Source organism: Oncorhynchus mykiss, chromosome 24 (genome assembly GCF_013265735.2).
Source record: "Oncorhynchus mykiss isolate Arlee chromosome 24, USDA_OmykA_1.1, whole genome shotgun sequence".
Taxonomy (NCBI): Eukaryota; Metazoa; Chordata; class Actinopteri; order Salmoniformes; family Salmonidae; genus Oncorhynchus; species Oncorhynchus mykiss.
In genome coordinates this window covers 11,428,964-11,453,279 of record NC_048588.1, presented here as the reverse complement: position 1 = coordinate 11,453,279, position 24,316 = coordinate 11,428,964, and the positions used below count along the sequence as shown (strand labels likewise).

At 43.1% G+C, this 24,316-nt stretch overlaps 2 protein-coding genes and 1 pseudogene across 2 annotated transcripts; all 3 read right to left on the bottom strand.

Annotated features, from left to right (window-relative positions):
- Positions 1-93: 93 nt before the first annotated feature.
- Positions 94-16,536, bottom strand: LOC110503745 (thiamine transporter 2). Its single transcript, XM_021582243.2, has 5 exons — positions 15,814-16,536; positions 3,283-4,081; positions 2,277-2,469; positions 523-664; positions 94-416 (listed from the first exon to the last, which is right to left on the bottom strand). Exons 1-5 carry the CDS (start codon positions 16,006-16,008, stop codon positions 243-245), a joined length of 1,503 nt encoding a protein of 500 aa, XP_021437918.2. The 5' UTR covers positions 16,009-16,536; the 3' UTR covers positions 94-242.
- Positions 16,537-16,592: 56 nt separating this feature from the next.
- LOC110503746 (thiamine transporter 1) lies at positions 16,593-19,825 on the bottom strand. The gene is made up of 5 exons (XM_021582244.2): positions 19,545-19,825; positions 18,074-18,821; positions 17,716-17,908; positions 17,489-17,630; positions 16,593-17,208 (listed from the first exon to the last, which is right to left on the bottom strand). The coding sequence occupies exons 1-5, from the start codon at positions 19,689-19,691 to the stop codon at positions 17,056-17,058; spliced, it is 1,383 nt and encodes a 460-aa protein (XP_021437919.2). The 5' UTR covers positions 19,692-19,825; the 3' UTR covers positions 16,593-17,055.
- Positions 19,826-21,988: 2,163 nt separating this feature from the next.
- LOC110503321 lies at positions 21,989-24,104 on the bottom strand (annotated as a pseudogene).
- Between the last annotated feature and the right edge of the window lie 212 nt (positions 24,105-24,316).

The window sequence follows — 24,316 nt, the reverse complement described above, 5'->3', positions numbered from 1 at the left end:
AGATGTTGCAGTCTGAATGTGGAGATCTTGCTCAGGAGTATGGCTGCTGGAATAAACCATAGACTGTGTAAAAAATATCAAACAAACAGACTGGAATGTCATCGGTGTCTAATTCAGTAGGTCACAATGTACCAAAACGTTTTGCAACAGAAAACAAAATAATTTTTGGACACATTCAGGTAAAACGTTTCAAAACGTTTTCTCCCATTCTGTGCCTACCGAATCAACCCAGGGCCCAGTGGTCAGTTTCTTCTGCTCAGTCTTTGTTCAGGGCAAGTGTCACTGTCTTTCAGACTTGGAGGCTCCTCTGCAGCGGTGGAGTCTCTGTGGCTTTGCCGCACTCTCATTATCGTGTACACACCTCTCAGAAAGAAAATGACAGCGATGGCTGAGAAGTAGCTTCCATAAATGATGAACTGCAGGGAAGAGTGGAGAGAGGTATGTTTTTTTCCCCCTTATTCTTCAGTTGTAGGGCTAGCAAGCAGGTATTTTTATCCTGTGACACTTGAACTGTTAACTCACCTGTGGGATGATGCCCAAGCCCAGCCCCCTGCCATCCACCACAACAGATGTGATGATAGTCTGAAGGACCAAAGCCCCAAAGTTGTTTGCTCCAAAGATCAGTGCATATCTCTCCATAGAGAGATCAGTAGCAATTTGGAACCTGGAAGGAAAGAGGGCACATGTTTTTCCCTCTACCAAATATTTAAGGTTAATTGTTTTACATTTCAGATCTAAAAAGGTTTCCACGTCCCAGGCCATTTAGTTTTTTAAAGATCCAGCTATATCCCACAATCTAAAATGAATAGATAAACACCATGGGGCTGATTCAGACCTAAGTTATGCGAACGCAAATGGAACATTACTCTCTACTCCACATTTTGCAGCCAGGTATTCGTTCAGAGATTCTGGTTTGACAGAGGTATGTCTACAGATATCCTTTTGACCTTTGCTTCATTCCCTCATAATTCCACCACCACGCATGATGAAACAATGAATGGCGTCGAGCAACCTGTCTGTTCTGAGAAACGTCATTTTTTTCCCAATAGAAATAAACCATTCTCCATGCACTAATTTTACAAATTGATAAGCTCTAGGTAAATGAGTAAGTTGTTTAGATAAGGGGATTGTAAATATATTTTGCCCTCTGATTGCTGGAGACAAATGTGAAACCAGTCATATGCCAGAAAACTAGGATATATCAATTTTCCCACTGATGCTTATGAAATGCTGGTATTATAACCTGCAGGGATGCAATTTGGAGACTCAAACTATCGGCATCTGTAGACATGCGCATATGACAGTATAGTGACAAACCTACCAAGTTGATTTATGATTTCTAGAATGTTTTAATTATACGCCCTGACTTTTCACTGTATTTTTTTACAATTTGTATTGTGTTAAATATTTGCCACAGTCGGTAGCCATCGTTATACCAATACATTTATAACTCCCTTTATTGTTAGTTTCTTTACATTTTACATCATTCCATTGTTCTTTTACCATTCATCTGTCACATTTGTGTGGTTGTTCCTGAGGTTCGCTAGTAATAGTGGACCATATTAGGCTAACGTATTACAATTAAGTAGCCTATTTGAATCATTATGGGACGCAGACCACGTAGCCGTTTAAACCCGGTGCATGGTTCACAACGACTGGACCCTTTGTCATCACAGTTCCATGATTATTGGGGATTATTGGTGCTGAAAAGGAGACCAATACGAGTGTATTTACAAGGCTTTCTTTCATTGATCCCTAATATTCTGAATGTTCTCTCCATATTATACTCTAGTGACTCTGGAGAGAATTGAAATTAAAGCTACCCCAAATTTAAAGGGATGGCATTAGATAAATGTACTGAAAGCCGCATTGAATGAAAACTCCACGAGAAAAAGTTTGGCCTGCAAGTAGGAGGGTTTTCAGCGTATGCAAGGGAACCACGCCTGCAAAGCCAGCATAAGGTAAGTCTGAATAGCAACTATTAAGAAAGGCGTAGTAGTTTGAATCGGGCACCATGTAATTATCTTTTCCATTAATTTGGGCATGAGATGTTTAACTAGATCTATCTACATAACCAATGGTGTGGGATGGGCACTCATATTGACATTAGACAACTTTGGAGGTATGAAAACATCTGATTTCGGAGTGTAAGGTCCCTGTAACATGTGTCCCTTTAACAATTGACCATCAAAAGGGCATTTCTAAATGTGAAATAAGGCATATTGTTCTTCAGACGGCAGCAGTTCTTAATGTATCATTACTGTATTTGCACTCACATGGCTATGGTGATAAGCAGAATGTAGAGGCACTTGAAGACAATGTAGCCAGCGTAGCAGGCCCAGATGTTGGCTGTGAAAGTCATCGTGAAAAGGGCTGCAGCTCCCAGGCCAGAGAATGAACCCAGAGCCAACTCTCCCCACTGGGCCCAATCCACCTGGGTGAAACCAATACCATAGGCTGTTGCTGCTCCTGCAAGAAACACAGTGCTCTGAGCCCTAACATTTTACATGATGTTGCTATATACCTTTGTGAGGGGGGTCGCAGGTAGCCTAGTGGTTAGAGCGTTGGACTGGATGAATGACGATGCCTGACCTTTCACATTCAGATCAAAAGATGGCGGACATAGCCATTTACAACCTTAGTAATGTGTCCAATAGTCTATGGCTTGACAGGTTGCAAGATCGAATCCCCAAGCTGACAAGGTAAAAAACTGTCTCTCTGCCCCTTAACTAGGCAAGTCAGTTAAGAACAAATTCTTATTTTCAATGACGGCCTAGGAACAGTTCCTAGGCCGTCCTAGGTCCTGGATACCATTGGCAGGAAGCCAGGCGGTGTCAGAGGAAGGCCCTAAAAGCTGCCAAAGACTCCAACCACCCTAGTCATAGACTGTTCTCTCTGCTACTGCACAGCAAGCGGTACCGGTTTTCTAGGTCCAAGAGGCTACCTCCAAGCCATAAGACTCCTGAACAGCTAATCAAATGGCTGCCCAGACTATTTGCATTGCCCCCCCCCCCCCCCCCCCCCCCCTTCTACGCTGTTGCTACTCTGTTATTATCTATGTATAGTCACTTTAATAACTACCTACATGTACATATTACCTCCACTAACCGGTGCCTCCCTCCGCACATCGACTCTGTGCCGCTATGTTAACTAACTTTGCCTCCCTGGGAAATTCTGGCCTGGCCGCGGGGCGTGGGTCGCAGTCAGAGCCGACTCGTACTGCGCACACAACGTTTCATGGCGGCGCCAGGAAATGGGTCTAAAGCGTTTTTGGCTACTCACCAAATAGGTTGGACACAGCTTCCACCCCTCCATTGTAGACTGTGAAGTTCTGGGATGGCTCTACGTGCTGCCACAGCACCTGAACATAGTTGACTGTCTGGTTATAGCCACAGGTGGCAAGTGCCCACCACACTGACCAGTACAGCAGCTCCCTGGTAGAGTAACACTGGAGGAAGTCTCTCCACAGCTGGATAAGAACCTGGCTGCAGCTCCTAGTTCTCACTGGCTCCTCAGGGGACTCTGCCATTTCCCCATCACCTGCACACATGCCCTCTCTTCCTAGGGCCTCTGGTAGTTCTTGGGCGTCCAGTTCTTCTACATTTCCAGTTTCATGCCTCTCCTGACTCCGATGGAAGAACATGCTTCTCTGTGGCATGGGCAGGATGAGGGAAGACACCAGGGCGATGAAGAGCAACACCAAGGTAAGTACCAGGATGTTGTTGTAGGACATGAGGTTGAAACTGACCAGCAACTGTCCCAGCACAGATCCCATTGTGTAGCCTAGCAGCTGTACACTACGGCAGTAGGATGTAGCTTTGCGGTAGTGTTTCAGCTCCGCTATGCTGTAGATGTATGAAAAGTAGGCCACCTCGCTGGCTGTCACCACGGCGTAGGCAAACTGCATTGCCTGCATGGCTGCCACTCCCTGCAACCAGAGCAGCATTGCCGTGGTAACAAAGAGGTTGATGCACTGGAACACCACGACGGGCTTGTAGCGCAGCCAATCGGTGAGCAGGAAGACGGGCACCAGCACAGCCAGGTAGGAGTATGTCCACACAGGGAAAATCTCATTGGTCACCTGAGGTAAATGGTAATGATGTCAAAGACTGGTGGTGTGTTCATATTGGTAAGTATTGAGAAATTAATTCCCGAGTCGGAAAACCCACTAAATGACCCTCCAAATCTGAGTTCCAAGTGGGAAACTCAGACCAGAATGAATGACGATGCCTGACCTTTCACATTCAGATCAAAAGATGGCGGACATAGCCATTTACAACCTTAGTAATGTGTCCAATAGTCTATGGCTTGACACATTGTCAACGTAAGCAAGCTAACTCATTTATTAGCAACATTATCTTGCTTAGCCATCTAGTTTCTCATTAGTTTAATAGTTTTTTAGATTTCAAGCACTCAAATGCATTCATGATGACATCCAGAGTTCACCAATTGGGAGCTATGAGTTCCCAAAAAGCATTGGAACGCGCCATCAGTGGACCCTACCAAGAATACTTTCTTTATATTTCTTCACGTCATTCAATACATTGCACTTTTTTTTATCAAGCAGGCAATAAAGGTATCATAACACCTGGTACATTGACTCACAATGATTAGGGTAACACTTTAACACATTGACACAGTCCTAACCATGTCATAATATGTTGTAACTTGTCATGACACATACAGCATCTTTAGACCTGTTGTGACATACAGTGGGGCAAAAAAATATTTAGTTAGCCACCAATTGTGCAAGTTCTCCCACTTAAAGATGAGAGGTCTAATTTTCATCATAGGTACACTTCAACTATGACAGACAAAATGAGAGAAAAAAATCCAGAAAATCACATTGTAGGATTTTTTTATGAATTTATTTGCAAATTATGGTGGAAAATAAGTATTTGGTCACCTACAAACAAGCAAGATTTCTGGCTCTCACAGACCTGTAACTTCTTTAAGAGGCTCCTCTGTCCTCCACTTGTTACCTGTATTTAAACTTGTTTGAACTTGTTATCAGCATAAAAGACACCTGTCCACAACCTCAAACAGTCACACTCCAAACTTCACTATGGCCAAGACCAAAGAGCTGTCAAAGGACACCAGAAACAAAATCTGCAGTGCCAGACGTGTCCCCCTGCTTAAGCCAGTACATGTTCAGGCCCGTCTGAAGTTTGCTAGAGAGTATTTGGATGATCCAGAAGAAGATTGGGGGAATGTCATATGGTCAGATGTAACCAAAATATAACTTTTTGGTAAAAACTCAACTTGTTGTGTTTGGAGGACAAAGAATGCTGAGTTGCATCCAAAGAACATCATACCTACTGTGAAGCATGGGGGTGGAAACATCATGCTTTGGGGCTGTTTTTCTGCAAAGGGACCAGGACGACTGATCCGTGTAAAGGAAAGAATGAATGGGGCCATGTATCGTGAGATTTTGAGTGAAAACCTCCTTCCATCAGCAAGGGCAATGAAGATGAAACGTGGCTGGGTCTTTCAGCATGACAATGATCCCAAACACACTGCCCGGGCAACGAAGGAGTGGCTTCGTAAGAAGCATTTCAAGGTCCTGGAGTGGCCTAGCCAGTCTCCAGATCTCAACCCCATAGAAAGTCTTCTAGAGGAGATCTGCATGGAGGAATGGGCCAGCAACAGTGTGTGAAAACCTTGTGAAGACTTACAGAAAACGTTTGACATCTGTCATTGCCAACAAAGGGCATATAACAAAGTATTGAGAAACTTTTGTTATTGACCAAATACTTATTTTCCACCATAATTTGCAAATAAATGAATTAAAAGTCCTACAATGTGATTTTCTGGAATTTTTTGTAACATTTTTTATCTGGAAGTGTACCTATGATGAAAATTACAGGCCTCATCTTTTTAAGTGGGAGAACTTGCACAATTGGTGGCTGACTAAATACTTTTTTGCCCCACTGTATATTGCATTATTTTATGGCTGGTTATGACGCCTACACAAGTGTCAACCTACCACACAAGGTAAAACATTGCATTTCCTTGTCATAGCCTACTTGTCAAAAGTATGCCCCTTGTTATATAATATTTTCTGAAATTGACCATATTAAATTACCATTGTAATTGCTCACAAATTGATGTCAGACATGCACCTACCACAATGCTCTGTTGCTGATGACTGGACTGAATGCAGGAGCAGATTTCAGGAGAAGTATTGATGACTCTTTTTGATTGATGACTGACATAAGGGCATGTACGTGATAGGCCTATCTGGCTTATATGATTATGTTGGTCATAATGCTTCTAGGCAGTGTCAAAGTGTATTTTCTTAGTCCAAGTAAAGTGACACAGGAGGGTCAAAAGGCTTCTTGACAGTGTATTTTAGTTCAAATCGATGAAAAAAGCATGACAGTGAACAGAATTCATTACAACAACAACAAATTACTTAAGAAACAAACTTTCAAATGAGAGGATACTTCTTGGCTGGGAAAAAAACATTGTTTTGACACACTTATGTAGTTGTCAATATATTCACAACTGGTCACACAATATATGGGTCATGACAGTGTTATGACCATATTATGACAGGTTGTTACAAGTTATGTCAGCTGTTATGACATTAAGACATGGTTATGACCGTATCATAACATGTTATGACGCTGGGTGTCAACTAAAGGGTTCCCGTGATTAGAAATACAGTAGATTGGTATGGTATTGGTTGAGATTATAAATATAAATCAATTGCTTGACAAAGAACCCAATGCTCACTCTGACAGAGCTCCAGAGCTCCTCTGTGGAGATGGGAGAACCTTCCAGAAGGATAACCGTCTCTGCAGCACTCCACCAATCAGGCCTTTTTGGTAGAGGGGCCAGACGGAATCCACTCCTCAGTAAAATGCACATAACAGCTCGCTTGGAGTTTGCCAAAAAGGTACCTAAAGGACTCTGACCACGAGAAACAAATTCTCTGGTCTAATGAAATCAAGATGGAACTCTTTGGCCTGAATGCCAAGCGTCACATCTGGAGGAAACCTGGCACCATCCCTACGATGAAGCATGGTGGTGGCAGCAGGATCGAGGGAAAGATGAACAGAGCAAACTACAGAGAGATCCTTGATGAGAACCTGCTCCAGAGCGCTCAGGACCTCAGACTGTGGCGAAGGTTCACCTTCCAACAGGACAACGACCCTAAGCACACAGCCAAGACAACGCAGGAGTGGCTTTGGGACAAGTCTCTAAATGTCCTTGAGTGGTACGGCAACTGCTCCGCCCACAACCGTAAGGCTCTCCAGAGGGTAGTGAGGTCTGCACAACGCATCACCGGGGGCAAACTACCTGCCCTCCAGGACACCTACACCACCCGATGTCACAGGAAGGCCATAAAGGTCATCAAGGACAACAACCACCCGAGCCACTGCCTGTTCACCCCACTATCATCCAGAAGGCGAGGTCAGTACAGGTGCATCAAAGCTGGGACCGAGAGACTGAAAAACAGCTTCTATCTCAAGGCCATCAGACTGTTAAACAGCCACCACTAAAATTGAGTGGCTGCTGCCAACACACTGACTCAACTCCAGCCACTTTAATAATGGGAATTGATGGGAAATGATGTCAAATATATCACTAGCCACTTTAAACAATGCTACCTAATATAATGTTTACATACCCTACATTATTCATCTCATATGTATATGTATATACTGTACTCTATATCATCTACTGCATCTTTATGTAATACATGTATCACTAGCCACTAACTATGCCACTTTGTTTACATACTCATCTCATATGTATATACTGCACTCAATACCATCTACTGTATCTTAGCCTATGCCGCTCTGTACCATCACTCATTCATATCTTTATGTACATATTCTTTATCCCCTTACACTTGTGTCTATAAGGTAGTAGTTTTGGAATTGTTAGCTAGATTACTTGTTGATTATTACTGCATTGTCGGAACTAGAAGCACAAGCATTTCGCTACACTCGCATTAACATCTGCTAACCATGTGTATGTGACAAATAAAATTTGATTTGATTTGAGTGGCGAAGCCAGAGACCGGACTTGAACCCAATCGAACATCTCTGGAGAGACCTGAAAACAGCTATGCAGCAATGCTCCCCAAACAACCTGACAGAGCTTGAGAGGATCTGCAGAGAAGAATGGGAGAAACTCCCCAAGTACACCTGTGCCAAGCTTGTAGCGTCATACCCAAGAAAACTCGAGGCTGTAATCGCTGCCAAAGGTGCTTCAACAAAGTACTGAGTAAAGGGTCTGAATACTTATGATATTTCCTTTTTTTATACATTTGCAAAAAAATTCAAAACTGTTTTTGCTTTTTCATTATGGAGTATTGTTTGTAGATTGACGGAATAAAAAATAATAATTGAATCCATTTTAGAATAAGGCTAACGTTACAAAATGTGGAAAAAAGTCAAGGGGTCTGAATACTTTCTAAATGTACCGTATGTAACAAGCTGTGGGATTAATGTGACACTCTTCAAGAGTAAATAATAAATAAAAATTCACAACAAATATTACCATTTTATCTTATGAATTTCATATTGACCAAAAACTCTAAATTGACCAACATTAATATACAAGGCTGGGAAAAGGTATTTGCCCACTTTCTAATGAATCTTATTAGATCTTCAACCAAAACCTAATATTAGATAAAGGAAACGTGTGAACAAATAACACAACAATTGCATACTTATTTAATTTATTTCATAAACAAAGTTATGTAACACCCAATGCCCCCGTGCAGTGTTATAGTGCAGTGCTTATGCAGGTTGAGGAGTAATGCTGGGAAAGGTACTTTCTTGTATACGGGAGCCTCAGAGTGGAATGTGTAGCCTTTTCCCATAAAAACGATGTCCTCTCTGGGCAGCTTTAAAAGTAAAGTTAAACACTTGTATTCTGTGCCCATATGAATGTACCCTACGATGTAACTGCAATGATCAGATGTTTTTATGTTTTATTATCTAGCTGTCATACTGTGTTCAACCGTGCTTGATCTTAGCCATCGTGTTTCAAGAGGACCACAATTGAAATAAGTCCCAAACTTTGTGTGTTATCCTATTTTATTCATGTGCATGTATGGCTTTTTTCAAGATGTATGGGTCCTTGATTTTTTTTAAATGGTCAAATTAATAACAAACTAAACTCAAGACCGGTCGGTCGGGTAAAAAACTTTATCAGCTTCCACTCAATGTAGGAGAGTGTACCTTTTGTAAAACACAAAGGGCCAGTGGTGTAGAGGTGGGTATACACAGGTAAAAGCCGTATACCCCCTTTTCTTTTTTAGTGGGCATTGCTTATACTCACTACTTAATCTTTACCGATGCTTGTCAAAGTAGTATGGTGGAGGTATACGATTTATCAATTATGTAGTACAATAGAGAAAGCATGCACAAAGTAGCCTACACGATCGCAAAGCACGTGAAATACAGTGTATTCACATGCGCGCTGCACACAGCCTAGTTTCAACGGAATATAATCTGTAGGCAGCAAGAGTGTGCAGCTCCCAAATGGTTTTGGCATGGAGCAGCTCACAGAAGATTGACATCGGTAGCTGGTAGGGTAGGAAAGACGTTTCAACTTATATTTACACAACTACTAACTAAGGCAACAATAGGTATGTAAACCAGGTATTGAAAAGGTTTAGTCCAAAGTGTTGGTTAGTAGGCTATTTGCAATTTGTCGTCATGTACTGTTTGCATCAGGGGCGTAGACATGGATGAGCCTGGGTGGACAGAGGCCCACCCACTGAGGAGCCAGGCCCTGACAGGCCCACCCAATCAAATTGTGGTTTAAGCATTGCTGTGGACTCTTAGACCATGAAATGTTTGTATTTTCTCTATTAACAAAGTGTGGTTTTTAGAGTGGAAATCTGAAAAATATACAGGAAAACTCATAAATAAAAAAAAAACGGAAAACCTACAATATTTCACAAAGGGTGCCTTTCTTTCGCTGGGTGGGCCGTTTGGGAACGTTTTGGCAAAATTAGAGTATACCTACTTCTCCAGGCACCACTGCATAGGGCCGATGGAAAGACAACAGTCACACACAGCATGATGTTGAAGGAAAGGCAGTCCATAAACTCGGACATAATAAGCCAGTAGGTACCAATCATAAGAATACAAAAATACAACCATTAAGTATTTATTTCCCAATCTAATGTTACAACTATTACTTCCCATTGCAAAAAAAAAGAGGTTATTTTTGACTTACGCTCCATGACGTACACTAAGGAAGAAATTGTTGGCTGAATAGATGGATGCAGTTCAATGCATGAATAATAGAATTCACCATTACATTTCTTGGTCGTCTACATTTTTTTGCTATCAGGTTGTAAATCACAGCTGGCCTGGAACATTGTTTGTTGCCTGCATTCGGCATGCACTGTTTCAGTTTCAATGACTGAATAGTCTGGACAAAAATGGACGAATGTAACTAAGGCAGTGTTGCCAATTTAGCGACTTTGACGCTATATTTAGCAAGTATTCAGACCCCTTTAGCGACACATTTTTAAAAAAATCGACTAGGGACAACTCTAGTGACTTTTTCTGGTGTTATTGGAGACTTTTGACGTGAAAGCACATCTTTCTTACGCTTCTCAATGAGCAGCGGGTGCTGTCGTGGCCCCCCGTCCCGTCCCGTCCCAAAGCACTCACAGGCATCCCAGTCCTCACGCAGCAGTCCCTCCAAGCTGCAGGCAGAGCAGGAGATGTTCACCCCTCCATGTCCAGACTTCAAATGAATCGCGCATGCGGGAAGCCACAGCAGGCTGATCCCTCCCTGGCTTACATTCAGGGCGGGATGTAAAATGTTCTTTGTCTAAAATAAATCACTGCACAAAAATAAATCACTGCATTTGACTCACACTGCCTCAGACACTTACTCACCTTGTCAACTGTGTGTGTGTGCCTCTCTGTGACATAAGCTAAACCTCTAGCTGTCTAGCTCATCATGTTTCAGTCTAAAATGTACACCGGAAAACACTGAAAGGAGTGGAAATCAAACCCTGAACTCAAAAGGCTGGTTGAAGCCGTTTATTGATAAGGTACTTTAGTGACACCAAGCAGACAATTATATCAACATTTCTGGGGCTTGTTGAGTTGGAGGGAGGAGATGCCAAATCTATTGTGGCTTTCCTCGAGAAGTGTTGTCTTAAAAAAGAGAATCTCCTGGGGATAGGGACTGACAATGCCTCTGTTATGACGGGTATTAACAATGGGGTCCATAAAGTGCTTGAAGGAGGAGTATGGCCTCGTATCTGGTTCTTATTCGCTGTGTGTGCCACTCTCTGCAGCTTGCTCATTTGTAGTTCTAAACATATTTGGGGTGTTTTTTACTCACTTTTTGTCTCTCCCGTGACGTTATTCCTCTCTCCTACAGCATCCATCACAATTACATGCACATGGCCAAATATGCAAATTAACTGATGCCATCATTTAGCGACTTTTAGGACAGCCAATAGCTGTGAGGAGTTGGCAACACTGAACTAAGGCTGGGAATGTCAATAAAATCAAACGAGCAAGGGCAAGTCAGTTATAATGTGGCTAATAGGCTAGCGTATCTATTTATGTAGCAAGCTAAAAACACAGAGCCTAACGTTAGGCCGATATCTAGCTAGCTGCTAGGAGGATGTAATGTCAAGCCATTGGAGGAGTGGGTAACAGACATTTTTCGGTGTTATACACAGCTAGAGATGCAGGTGTCATTTGGTTAGCTAGCAATAACTTGAATGACTGTTATACAGTTAGCATATCTCTTGCATTCACAAATTCACTCTGGCTATCTATTCCGATTTCAGAGCATTCTCCTCAGTCTGAGTGTGCCAGAGTGCAGAACAACTGATGAATTTACGAACGCGCAACAACTAATGAACATGACTGGTGTCCGTAAACATAGGCACAAAAAAAAGTAATAGTTTGTGAAGAACGCTCTAGATAACAAGTAAACAGCCTAACCAGCTCTGCTACGGCGACTACAATGGCCAGAGTGAGGTGTTCTCTCATTTGTGTCGAAGTAGCAAGCTAGCCAACTTTAGCCAGTTAGCTTGGATGCTTGTCTGGGACAAGCATGCATTGGCAGGCAAGCTGCAGAAAGATGAGGCTACAATTCAAATCAAATATACATTTTCATGGTTGTTTGAGCAATAGGACTGTAATAGGACTCCCATGGTGTTTTACATACTTGCAGAAATCCATTCAAGTGTGTTTTTGTGGCTTTTGGCAAATGCGTTCTAATGATCTAAATTCCTGCTGTTGCAACAGCCTGCAAACACAAAGTCCAGTTCAAAGTGAATGATGGCAGGCCCGTGTGGCAAATTACTTGTTTGTATAAAGGTCTACTGTAGCTCTGAATGGCTTAAACACACAGGTCTGTGTAGACTCCGGTCCTGGACAAGAGATGTTTTTATTTGGTTTTATTTTGTGCAGTGTCTATTAATTGCTATAGATTGCTATAGAATTTTCGATTTTTTTTTACAACATTTTTATTTGACTTGGCAAGTCAGTTAAGAACACATTTTTATTTACAATGACGGCCTACCCCGGACAAACCCTCTCCTAACCCGGACGATGCTGGGCTAATTGTGTGCCGCCCCATAGGACTCCCGATCACGGCCGGTCGTGATACAGCCCGGGATCGAACCAGGGTCTGTAGTGATGCCTCTAGCACTGAGATGCAGTGCCTCAGACCGCTGTGCCACTCGTGCCCCAAAATGCCTTCATTTCCATAATTCCCCAAAATTCTAAGAATTTATGAAAAGGTGAAAATTACCATCTCTAAGTGATCAATTGTCACAATAAAATAAAAAAATATAATATTCCTGGGGGTGTATATGAATGGATTTGAATAAGAGTCCATTTAGCTAAAAATGCTGTCAGTTCCACTTGAAATGCAACAATGTTTCACACACAAGTTATTTTTAAAGAGATGGCAAACAACAGCAAGCACATTGAATTAAAAAACACAGTTCCACTCACCAGATGATGATCATTTGAAACTTAACTTGTTGAAAGTTAGAATCTAACAAATTAGCACCAACTTCCTTTTTGATAACATCTGCTGCATCTCCTGCAAACTAGCCAACAAAAAAGCTGGCAAGACTGTGGGAAAACTACTGTTCACTATTGTGCAGTGACCTGTTGACCTCCATACGTTTTTGTAAAAACGGTCCCACTCATTAACTCAAAATGTGATTGGTTGATTCCACTGTCACTACAACATTTTGCCCTAAAACAGTTGAATGGCAGATGCCTTATCTAACTTCTGATGGCCTAGCCAGTGGCTGAATTAACTAGCTAGATTTATCTTCCCAGAGACCAGCAAAGAAAAATCTTTCAGTGTTAACTCTTTCCTTTCCAACAAAAACTGAAGACTATAAGAAAAGGAGGACTGAGCACACCCCCATTCTTATCAACGGGGCTGTAGTGGAGCAGTTTGAGAGCTTCAAGTTCCTTGGTGTCCACATCACCAACAAACTATCATGGTCCAAACACACCAAGACAGTCGTGAAGAAGGCACAACAAAGCTTATTCCCCCTCAGGACACTGAAAAATTTTGGCATGGGTCCTCAGATCCTCAAAAAGTTATACAGCTGCACCATCGAGAGCATCCTGACTGGTTGCATCACTGCCTGGTATGGCAACTGCTCGGCCTCCGACTGCAAGGTACTACAGAGGGTAGTGCGTACAGCCCAGTACATCACTGGGGCAAAGCTTCCTACCATCCAGGACCTCTATACCAGGCAGTGTCAGAAGAATGCCCTAAAAATTGTCAAAGATTCCAGCCCCCCAATCATAGACTGTTCTCTCTGCTACCACATGGCAAGCGATACCGGAGCGCCAAGACTAGGTCCAAAATGCTTCTTAACTGCTTCTAACCCCAAGCCAATAGACTCTTGAACAGCTAATCAAATGGCTACCCAGACTATTTGTATTGTCTCCTCACCCCCTCTTTTAAGCTGCTGCTACTCATTGTTTATCTATGCATACTCACTTTAACTCTACCTACATGTACATATTACCTCAATTATCTCGACTAACCTGTGCCCCCACGCATTGACTCTGTACCGGTACCCCCTGTATATAGCGTCACTACTGTTATTTTACTGCTGCTCTTTAATTATTTGTTATTTTAATTTACATTTAAATTTTTCTTAACTGCATTGTTGGTTTAGGGCTTGCAAGTAAGAATTTCACTTTAAGGTCTACACCTGTTGTATTCGGGGCATTTGACAAATACAATTTGATTTGATTTGAGATTAAATCAGAACATCATTGAAAATAATAATAATATAATCATTATTTTTATATTCTAATCATTATTTCAGAAATCTTCAGCTTTCTCTGAAGGCGTAGAAGGCCCATTGTTGCCCACTGCAGAGTGGCTTCTCTCAGCATGCATTTCTTCACTGTTCTCAATGTCTGAAGAATCGATATGTTGTTCCAAATACAGTGGGCATAATGGGAACCATGTCATCCCAAAAGTTTTACCTTTGACTCATCTGTCCATGGAACATTCTTCCAAGATCGTCCAGGTGCTTACAGGTACTTTTTGGCAAAAACTACAGTCAACTTTTTGGATGAGATGGGTCCCATTATGTCTGGCGAAAGCCAAACACTGCATTCCACAGTAAGAACCTCATACCAACGGTCAAGCATGGTGATGGTAGTGTGATAGTTTGGGGATACTTTTCTGCCTCAGGACCCAGACATATTGCCTTAATAGAAGGAACCATGAATTCTGCTCTGCATCAGAGAATTCTACAGGAGAATGTCAGGCCATTTGTCTGTGAGCTGAAACTGAAGCGCAGCTGGGTCCTGCAGCAAGACAATGATCCTAAACACACAATCAAGTGTACATGGTTAAAATGGTTCAAAAGTAACACATTTTAAGTTTTGTAATGGCCTAGTCAAGTCCAGACCTAATACCAATTGAGATGTTGTGTCAGGACTTCAAACAAGCAGTCGCTGAGTTAAGGCAGTTCTGCGTGCGAGAGTTGGCCAAAAATCCTCCACAGCGATGTGGGAGACTGATCAACAACTACAGGAAGCAGTTATTTGCAGTCATTGCAGCTAAAGGTGACACAACCAGTTACTGAGTGTAAGAGGGAGATTATTTTTTCACACAGGGGAATTGGGTGTTGCATAACTTTCTTAATTAAATGAATAAAATAAGTATCATTTTTTTTTATTTGTAAACTCTGGTTCCCTTTATCTAATATTAGGTTTTGGTTGAAGATCTGACAACATTCAGTATCAAAAATATGCAACAAAAAAATATATATACTATAGGCTATTTATATTAATACTCAAAAGTATGAGTTTGACCTTTTCTTTTTTCTAAGGTATTCTCTTAGTTGTACTGCTAAACCTGATGTAAAGAAGTGACATTTTATATAATCATGTGAATATGTCTAAATACCATATAAGGTAACTAACCCCCGCATAGGAGCCTATACTTTTCTAAATCTTGTGAGAAAATACAATAATTCTTATCATCAACTATACAAATTAAAAATGGAGAACGTTCCAAAGGTCAAACATAAAAAAAAGATAGGCTGCTAGGATATTTACTTTAGGGTCTCAAAAAAAAAAAATTTGTCAATAAAACCAATGATAATTGATGAATTTAAACAAACTTCTTAGGCATGTAGAGACACTAATCAAGCATTAGTATATTGAATAACTTTCCATTATCAGGCTGTTACAACTGAACCTGTGTTACTTTGTTCCATGGTCTCCTCATAGATATAGTGCTGTCCAAAATCTCAAAAGTGCGGGAATGACAACATTTTATTGACATTTTAGTACTGTAGTAGCTTACCTTTTCCACTGTCAGGTTTTTGTCTGGACCTGTCAGGTAAGGTATGAGGAAAGGTTCTATAGGTTTCACAGTACTGAAAAACCCATAGATGCACAGCAGAGTGGTGGGATAGCCCCATCCTGCCCTCCACTGCTTCAAAGCCTCCAGCCTCACAGATCCAAAGAGATAGTCACCAGTGTCACCACACAACTTCATGACTTTCACGTGCTGAGGTTCTGCTGCTTTACCTGCTCAGATGAGTCTGCTCTTTCATGCCACATATGCTGGAGTTTACCTGCTCAGATTTAACTGTGTTACCTGTCCAGGCTAATCGGCTCCCAACTATAATACTGTAGTAGTAGCGTACTAGTCTCAGGTTGTGTGTGTAATCAATGAGCTCTGTCTGTCAATCAACAACTTGCTCAAAGGGCACTGCTTCTGGTCCACTCACATGTTCCTTCTAGAACTGAGACATGAGCTCAATAAATAAAACAAATAAATCATACCTGCACATCAGCTGTACACCTTATCTTTTTTAGTTTACTTATAGAGTAGTTGGAGTAGGCTAAATCATGCTTCTGCAACATGTACCCAATGGACAAAACTGCTTTAAGTGTTGTTTCTACGTCACAAACATGTGAGATCAAATAGTGACTAAAGTTCAGGGCAGGGTACTGTGCAGAGGCTGGCTAGTGGTGACTATTTAACAGTCTGATGGCCTTGAGATATAAGATGTTTTTCAGTCTCTTGGTCCCAGCTTTGGTCCTTGATGATCTTCTTGGCCTTCCTGTGACATCGGGTGCTATAGATGTCCTAGAGGGCAGGCAGTGTGCCCCCGGTGATGCATTTGGCAGACTGCACCACCTTTTGGAGAGCCCTGCGGTTGTGGACCGTGCAGTTAGCGTGCCAGGCGGGGATGCAGCCCGACCAGGATGTTCTCAATGGTGCATGTGTAGAACTTTATGAAGGTCTTTGGTGCCAAGCCAAATTTCTTCAGCCTCTTGAGGCCTCTAGCGCCTTCTACACCACACTGTCTGTGTGGGTGGACCATTTCAGATTGTCAGTGGTTTGTACCCGAGGAACATACATTTTTATTTTGATTTTAAATACAAGAATACAGAGCAGCATGACATTCTATTTTAAAGTAGATGTTTGGTGAGACACCTAGTCCCACCCAGTTTTGGACAGATGAATGTCTATGGTCAGAACCGGTCAGATGAAAACACTTATACTTTGGGTTCTTCTTTTTGTTCCACTGCATGTTCAAGCTTGCAGTGGTGTACACATGGTTGGGCTTGGAGGCTCCTCTGTAGCGGTGGAGTCTCTGTGGCTTTGCCGCACTCTCATTATCGTGTACACACCTCTCAGAAAGAAAATGACAGCGATGGCTGAGAAGTAGCTTCCATAAATGATGAACTGCAAGAAGAGTGGAAAAGCATTAAGCTTATTTTTCAGTTACACAGTTCAGATAAAAAAATATATGTTTTGAATTAGCCAGATATTTAACGCTGTTTCTTTGGACAAACATCAAGGACAGTTCATAACATCCAAGGCAAAAGTCCAAGGTACCTATTCATAATGTTGGATAATGACATTGTTGGATGGAATTGCACCATTGGTGGGGTTGTGGTGGAAGAGTCGGGGTCTAATGGTTTGTAGGAACTTGCCTCCTTTGACACTTGAAACTTTAACTCACCTGTGGGATGATGCCCAAGCCCAGCCCCCTGCCATCCACCACAACAGATGTGATGATAGTCTGAAGGACCAAAGACCCAAAGTTGTTTGCTCCAAAGATCAGTGCATATCTCTCCATAGAGAGATCAGTAGCAATTTGGAACCTGGGAGGAAATGGTTTATTATTGTCAAATAATCATTCAAGTTTGGCAGCTACATTTCTCTAATGGCAGTAATTCACAAACTCACATGGCAAATGTGATAAGCAGCATGTAGAGGCCCTTAAAGGCAACATAGCCGGCATAGCAGACCCAGATGTTGTCAGTGAAGGTCATGATGAACAGGGCTGCAGCACCCAGGCCAGAGATGGAGCCCAGGAACAACTCTCCCCACTGGGCCCAGTCCACCTGGATGAAACCAATGCCATAGGCCGTTGCTGCACCTGTAAGACACACGCATGATGTAATAAACTTACCAATAAGTAATTACATATTAGTAGTATGACTGCAGATTGACTGTTGGTGATGATTGATTATTAATGCCAGACAAACATCTACAAATACCTGATGGTCATGTGAACTCGAACAGTTGATGCTTCGCTACTCACCAAACAGATTGGACACAGCTTCCACCCCTCCGTTATAGACTTGGACTTTCTGGGATGGCTGTATGTGTGCCCATAACACCTGTACATAGTTAATTGCCTGGTTGTAGCCGCAGGTAGCCAGTACCCACCATAATGACCAGTACAGAAGTGCCCTGGTTGAGTAGCACTGGAGAAAGTCTCTCCACAGCAGCAAAAATATCTGGCTGCAGCCCCTAGCCCTCACTGGCCCCTCAGTGGACACATCACCTGTGCACATGTCCCCTCCTTCTGGGGTTTGTGGTGGGTCACTTTGACTCCGATGGAAGAACATGCTTCTCTGTGGCATGGGCAGGAAGAGGGAAGTCACCAGGGCGATGGAGATCAACACCAGGGTAAGTACCAGGATGTTGTTGTAGGACATGAGGTTGAAACTGACCAGCAACTGTCCCAGCACAGAGCCCACCGTGTAGCCTAGCAGCTGTACACTACGGCAGTAGGATGTAGCTTTGCGGTAGTATTTCAGGTCCACTATGCTGTAGATGTATGAGAAGTAGGCCACCTCACAGGCCGACTTCACGCCGTAGAAGAACTGCATCGCCTTAAAGACTGCCACCTCCTGCACCAATAGCATCATCGCCCAGGTTATGAAGAGGTTGATGCACTGAAACACCACGACGGGCTTGTAGCGCAGCCAATCGGTGAGCAGAAAGACTGGCACCATCACAGCCAGGTAGGAGTATGTCCACACAGGGTAGATCTCGTTGGTCACCTGGTTTAGAGTGCAACACTGCTGTCTGTTTGGGAGGTTGCAACATTACAGAACATTCAGATAGAAAATGTATTGATTGTTGCGACCTTAACGCAACACCTAGTGAGCAACGCAGCAACCTCATCAAGAGATTCAGATCTCTTGCCGTAAAGGCTAAGGTGTTGGGTTGACAGCCGCAAGGTCACAAGTTCAAACCCTGGTCCGCACTAGTTCCTGACCTCACTACATCCGTTGCGGCCATCAAAAACGTGGGGGCAAGAATGGGGTAATGTAGCGAGCACAATTCAACACCTAGCAACCTCATCAAGAGGTTTGGATCTCTTGGGATAAATAAAGTGTTGGGTTGACAGTCTTATGGTCCTGTGTTTTAAGGTTAAAGCCCAGGCTGGGACTACCCCCTGATTCGCTACAGTATTGTGTAAAACAGAAATGATTGTCATAGAATCAGGAATCGTGTCCACTCTGTTTATTACTTTGTTTTGTTCTGAACATTTCCCTTCACTGAATACACCCCCTGGTTTCAAGAGCGTTTTCTTCCTTGCTTTTCCTTTTCTTTATCAAGTTGGTAGGTAGTAAAGTGGTCATAAACATGGTTGTGTTACTCATAAAGTTGTAAAGGCTCGGATTTAAAATATATATAAAAAAAATGGGTACACTCCTCTAAAGAGAGTATAAGAGTATGAAGACAAGGCATTGAAATGTTTGTCCTGTAGTTTACTGTACCTGTTCCACCGTCAGGTTTTTGTCTGGACCAGTCAGGTAAGGGTAGATGAAGGGTACGAGAGGTTTCACAGTACTGAAGAACCCATAGACGCACAGCATAGTCGTGGGATAGCCCCATCCTGCCTTCCACCGCTTCACAGCATCCATCTTCACAGATCCACAAATAGCGATAGCCACTACTATCACCCATGCACGTTTATATACTTCATACGAACAGCAGGTTTATTGCTTTACCTGCTAAGGTTAGTCTGCTCTCTCACACGACTCTTAATCCAGCCTGTGTCTCCTCCCCATATGGAAGTCACCTCGGTTTGTTTGTGTAATCAGTGAGCTCAGTCTGTCAATCAACAACCTGCTCAATAAATGTATGTGATACCTAAAACGCTAGATAGATAATGCACAATTAACATGGCCATGACTATCAATTGAACACACCTTATCTTTTGGATGACTTAAAGAGAAGTTGGACAAAACAATGCTTACGCAACATTGGTTTTATTTTTATTATAAATACAAGTATGTAACACCATGAAATTCAATGTTAGGGTGAACTCCTGAAGACTCCTTGCCCCCCAGGTTCTGATAGTCTATTGTCTGTGGTCAGGACAGAACCGGTCTGAGGAGGGCACCTCCACTTTGGTTTTGTCTTTCTGCTCCTAGTCCATTGCCTGTTTAAGCCTGCAGTGGTGTGCACAGACTGTGTACATCCCTCGGATCAGGAAAAGCTCAGATATTGCTGCATAGTAGCTGCCATGGACGACGAACTGGAGAAAGATCAATTTGATTAGACGGGTCAAGAACAGTAAAAATGTGGTAAGAATTATCCACCAGGTGTCACTCTCTCTTCACTTTTGGCAACTTGTGCAGTGATCCGATAAAAGAATGGGCACTGCCCTTTCTAGCTCTGGATTGTGCAACCATACCTGCGTGACAATGTCTAGCCCCAGTGCAGTTTCCTCAACAACGATGGCTGTGAGAATGGTCTGCAGCAAGAGGGCGACAAAAGTGTTGGTTGACCTCTCCATAGCACGCCATGGAGAGGTTGGCTGCATTCTGGAATCTGTAAGGACAAAACAGATAACACTTTGTCCTGAATATTTTGTGCAGTTCTGATGAATGTCTATGGAATACGTGGAAGGTGTATTAAATAAATATAGCAGAGCTCATTGAAGTATGGCCTAGAGAGTATTCAGCATTTCCTAAGTGAGGCCTGGAAGACAAGGCCGCATGAGGCCGCATCAGCAGCATGAGGCCTTGAAGATGATGTTGCCAGCATAGCTTGCCCAAATTTTGCTGGTGAGCCCAATCAGAAACATGGCCCCTGCCCCCACCGGAGAGAACACCCTCAGTGACAGCTCCCCCCAGACATTCCAGCTCACCTTTACATGACCCACACAAAAGGCTGTGGCTGCACCTATGGGACAACAACAGTGAATCATTTCCTTTTTAGATCCTGAGTAAACACTTGTAAACTGTTTAAATACTTGTAAACTGCATCCTTCCTTCCTCCCTTCCTTGAAGCAATCATTGATTCAACACTGTTGGCTGGGTTAAAGCATAGGATTCAATACATGGCTTTCATCAATCAATTAATCAAATGCATTTATAAAGCCCCTTTTACATCAGATATTGTCACAAAGTGCTTATACAGAAGCCCAGCCTAAAACCCCAAAGAGCAAGCAATGCAGATGTAGAAGCACGGTGGCTAGTAAAAACTCACTAGAAAGGCAGGAACCTAAGAAGAAACCTAGAGAGGAACCAGGCTCTGAGGGGTGGCCACTCGTCTTCTGGCTGTGTCGGGTGGAGATTATAAGAGTACATGGCCATTAAGGCCAGATCGTTCTTCAAGATGTTGAAAATGCATTCATATCAGATCAGTGGATACTCCTAGCAAGGACGGATGCAAAATTTGAAGAATTCAAACAGGACCCTCATCGTATTCCTAGGGACAGTGTTCCTACCATCATTTATAGGACAGTATAATGTCTCTATCCCTGAACACAAAGGATCGAAGACAGGGCTTTGATTTAATTAAAGGGATACTTCGGGATTTTGGCAATGAGGCCCTTTATCCACTTCCCCAGAGTCAGATTGACTTTTTACAATAAGTCACTATCTCTCAAACCCGAGCTATCAGCAATAATCAGAAAAATTGTTTCCCAAGCTATCACTTTAATTAAAGCAATTACTCTTCTCTGCGTGCAGAGCCCAACTTGGACCAAAGCGAAGATGACCATGGAACTACTTTGCCTTAAGCCAATCGAAACACATTACCCATTTAATCATGGAGCACATATAAATCAGATTGTGAGACCAACATTCAGCTGTGTCCTGGCAATTTGGGAGTTTTATTAGTCTATTTTTATTGAGTAATAAAAAAATATTAGCATTGTAAAATTTTATCTCAATATAAAATTCACCAACCGGTAAACCCCAAAGCACAGTTACTCCACTGAACAAACACACAGCTCCTGTGCCTCCACTGCACTCACTTCATCCCCCACCTGGATCTGGGCACTCAGGTCCAGGACAGCCTTCTCCCCCCTGAAGAACATCCCACGCTGGGGAATGGGTAGCAAGACAGAGATGAGGAATGCAACGCTGAGGATCCCCAGGGAGATGGCGTTGAGGTACAAGTAGTCCAGCCCTGCCAGGGAGACCAGCAACAGGCCTAGGGTGGCCCCTAGGGTGGAGCCTGTCAGTATGGCACTGCGGAGGTAGCCGGTGGCCCGCTAGTACCTCGCTGGAGGGATCACACTGTAGATGTAGGAGAAGTAGGCCACCTCCATGGAGGTCACCACAGCATAGTTGATGTGCAGAAAGGTCATGGGCGAAGCAGAGCAGGACATAGTTGGTGACCAGGAAGAGGCCCTGGACCACGATTACCGGCTTGTACCTCAGGAGGTCTGTCAGCAGGAAGATGGGGAAGAGGACGGCCAGGTAGGACTACGTCCAGATGGGGAACGGGTAGTTGGTCACCTGAGGAGGTGATTAATTTATCAGTAGATCTAGTCAATATCCACAGGGATACTGAATAGTCATACCGATCCTCTATATGAAGCAAAAAAAGAACATAGCCCATTGTATACAGTAGCACATATGCTATTTATACAAAAGTATGTGGACTCACCATCAAATTAGCGGATTTGCTATTTCACCCACACCCGTTTCTGACAGGTGTTAAAAATTGAGCACACAGCCATGCAATCTCCATAAACACTGGCAGTAGAATGGCCTTACTGAAGAGCTCAGTGACTTTCAACATGGCACTGTCATAGGATGCCACCTTTCCAGTAAGTGTTTAAATTCCTGCTCTGCTAGAGCTGCCCCAGTCAACTGTAAGTGCTGTTATTGTGAAGTGGAAACGTCTAGGAGCAACAACGGCTCAGCCGCGAAGTGGTAGGGCACACAAGCTTAGAGAATGGGACCGCCTAGTGATGAAACTGTCCTCGTTTGCAACACTCACTACCGAGTTCCAAACTGCCTCTGGAAGCAACATCAGCACAATAACTGTTTGTCAGGAGCTTCATGAAATGGGTTTCCATGGCCGAGAAGCAGCACACAAGCCTAAGATCACCATGCGCAATGCCAAGCGGTTCTCTTGGAGTTGTGTAAAGTTTGCCACCATTGGAGTCTGGAGCAGTGGAAATGCTTCTCCGGAGTGATGAATCACGCTTCACCATCTGGTAGTCCGAAGGACTAATCTGGGTTTGGAGGATGCCAGGAGAATGCTACCTGCCCGAGTGCTTAGTGCCAACTGTAAAGTTTGGTGGAGGAGGAACAATGGTCTTGGGCTGTTTTTCATGGTTTGGGCTAGGCCCCTTAGTTCCAGTGAAGGGAAATCTTATCGCTACAGCATACACTGACATTCTAGACAATTCTGTGCTTCCATCTTTGTGACAACAGTTTGAGGAAGGCCCTTTTCTGTTTCAGCATGACAATGCCCCCTTGCATAAATCGAGGTCTATACAGACATGGTTTGGCGAGTGTGGAAGAACTTGACTGGCCTGCACAGAGTCCTGATCTCAACCCCATCGAATACCTTTGGGATGAATTGGAACGCCGACTGCGAGCCAGGCCTAATTGCCCAACAACAGTGTCTCAACCTTACTAAATGCTTTTGTGACTAAATGGAAGTCCCTGCAGCAATGTTCCAACATCTAATGGAAAGCCTTCCCATAAGAGTGGAGACTGTAGCAGCAAAGGGGGGACCAACTCCATATTAATGCCCCTGATTTTGGAATGAGATGTTCGACGAGCAGGTGTCCACATACTTTTGGTCATGTAGTGTATTTCATTCTATCATTATAGTGTGTATCATTTACTTTCTTATCACAACCTTGTTAACAAATCCCATCAGAATTGATCATGTGTGGCATACAGCTTTCTGCTGCTGGTTACTTTACCACCTCCTCAGAGATGTTCTTGTATGGTCCAATAAGGTATGTTGTTAGGAAGGGCTCAGCTGGTCTGCAGTTAGTGAAGAACACATTGAGCGACAGAACGAACGGCTGTGGGAAACGCCCAGCCAGTGGACTTTAGCTTGGCCCAGCAACACATCCTGGTAGCCTACGCCTTCTGCACCCCTCACGTGCCCGACCTCTGGGTCTGAGTCCTGTGTACCACTAGTGTCTGTTGGCAGTAGGCAGCTGTAGATCACTGGGCTAAGTCTTTTGTCGGGGAAATGTATTAATTTAGTCTTTGTCTATGAACTACATGTGCATAACTGAGAATGCAAGTTTAATAGTCCCACTGGAAAAGTTTAAGTCAGC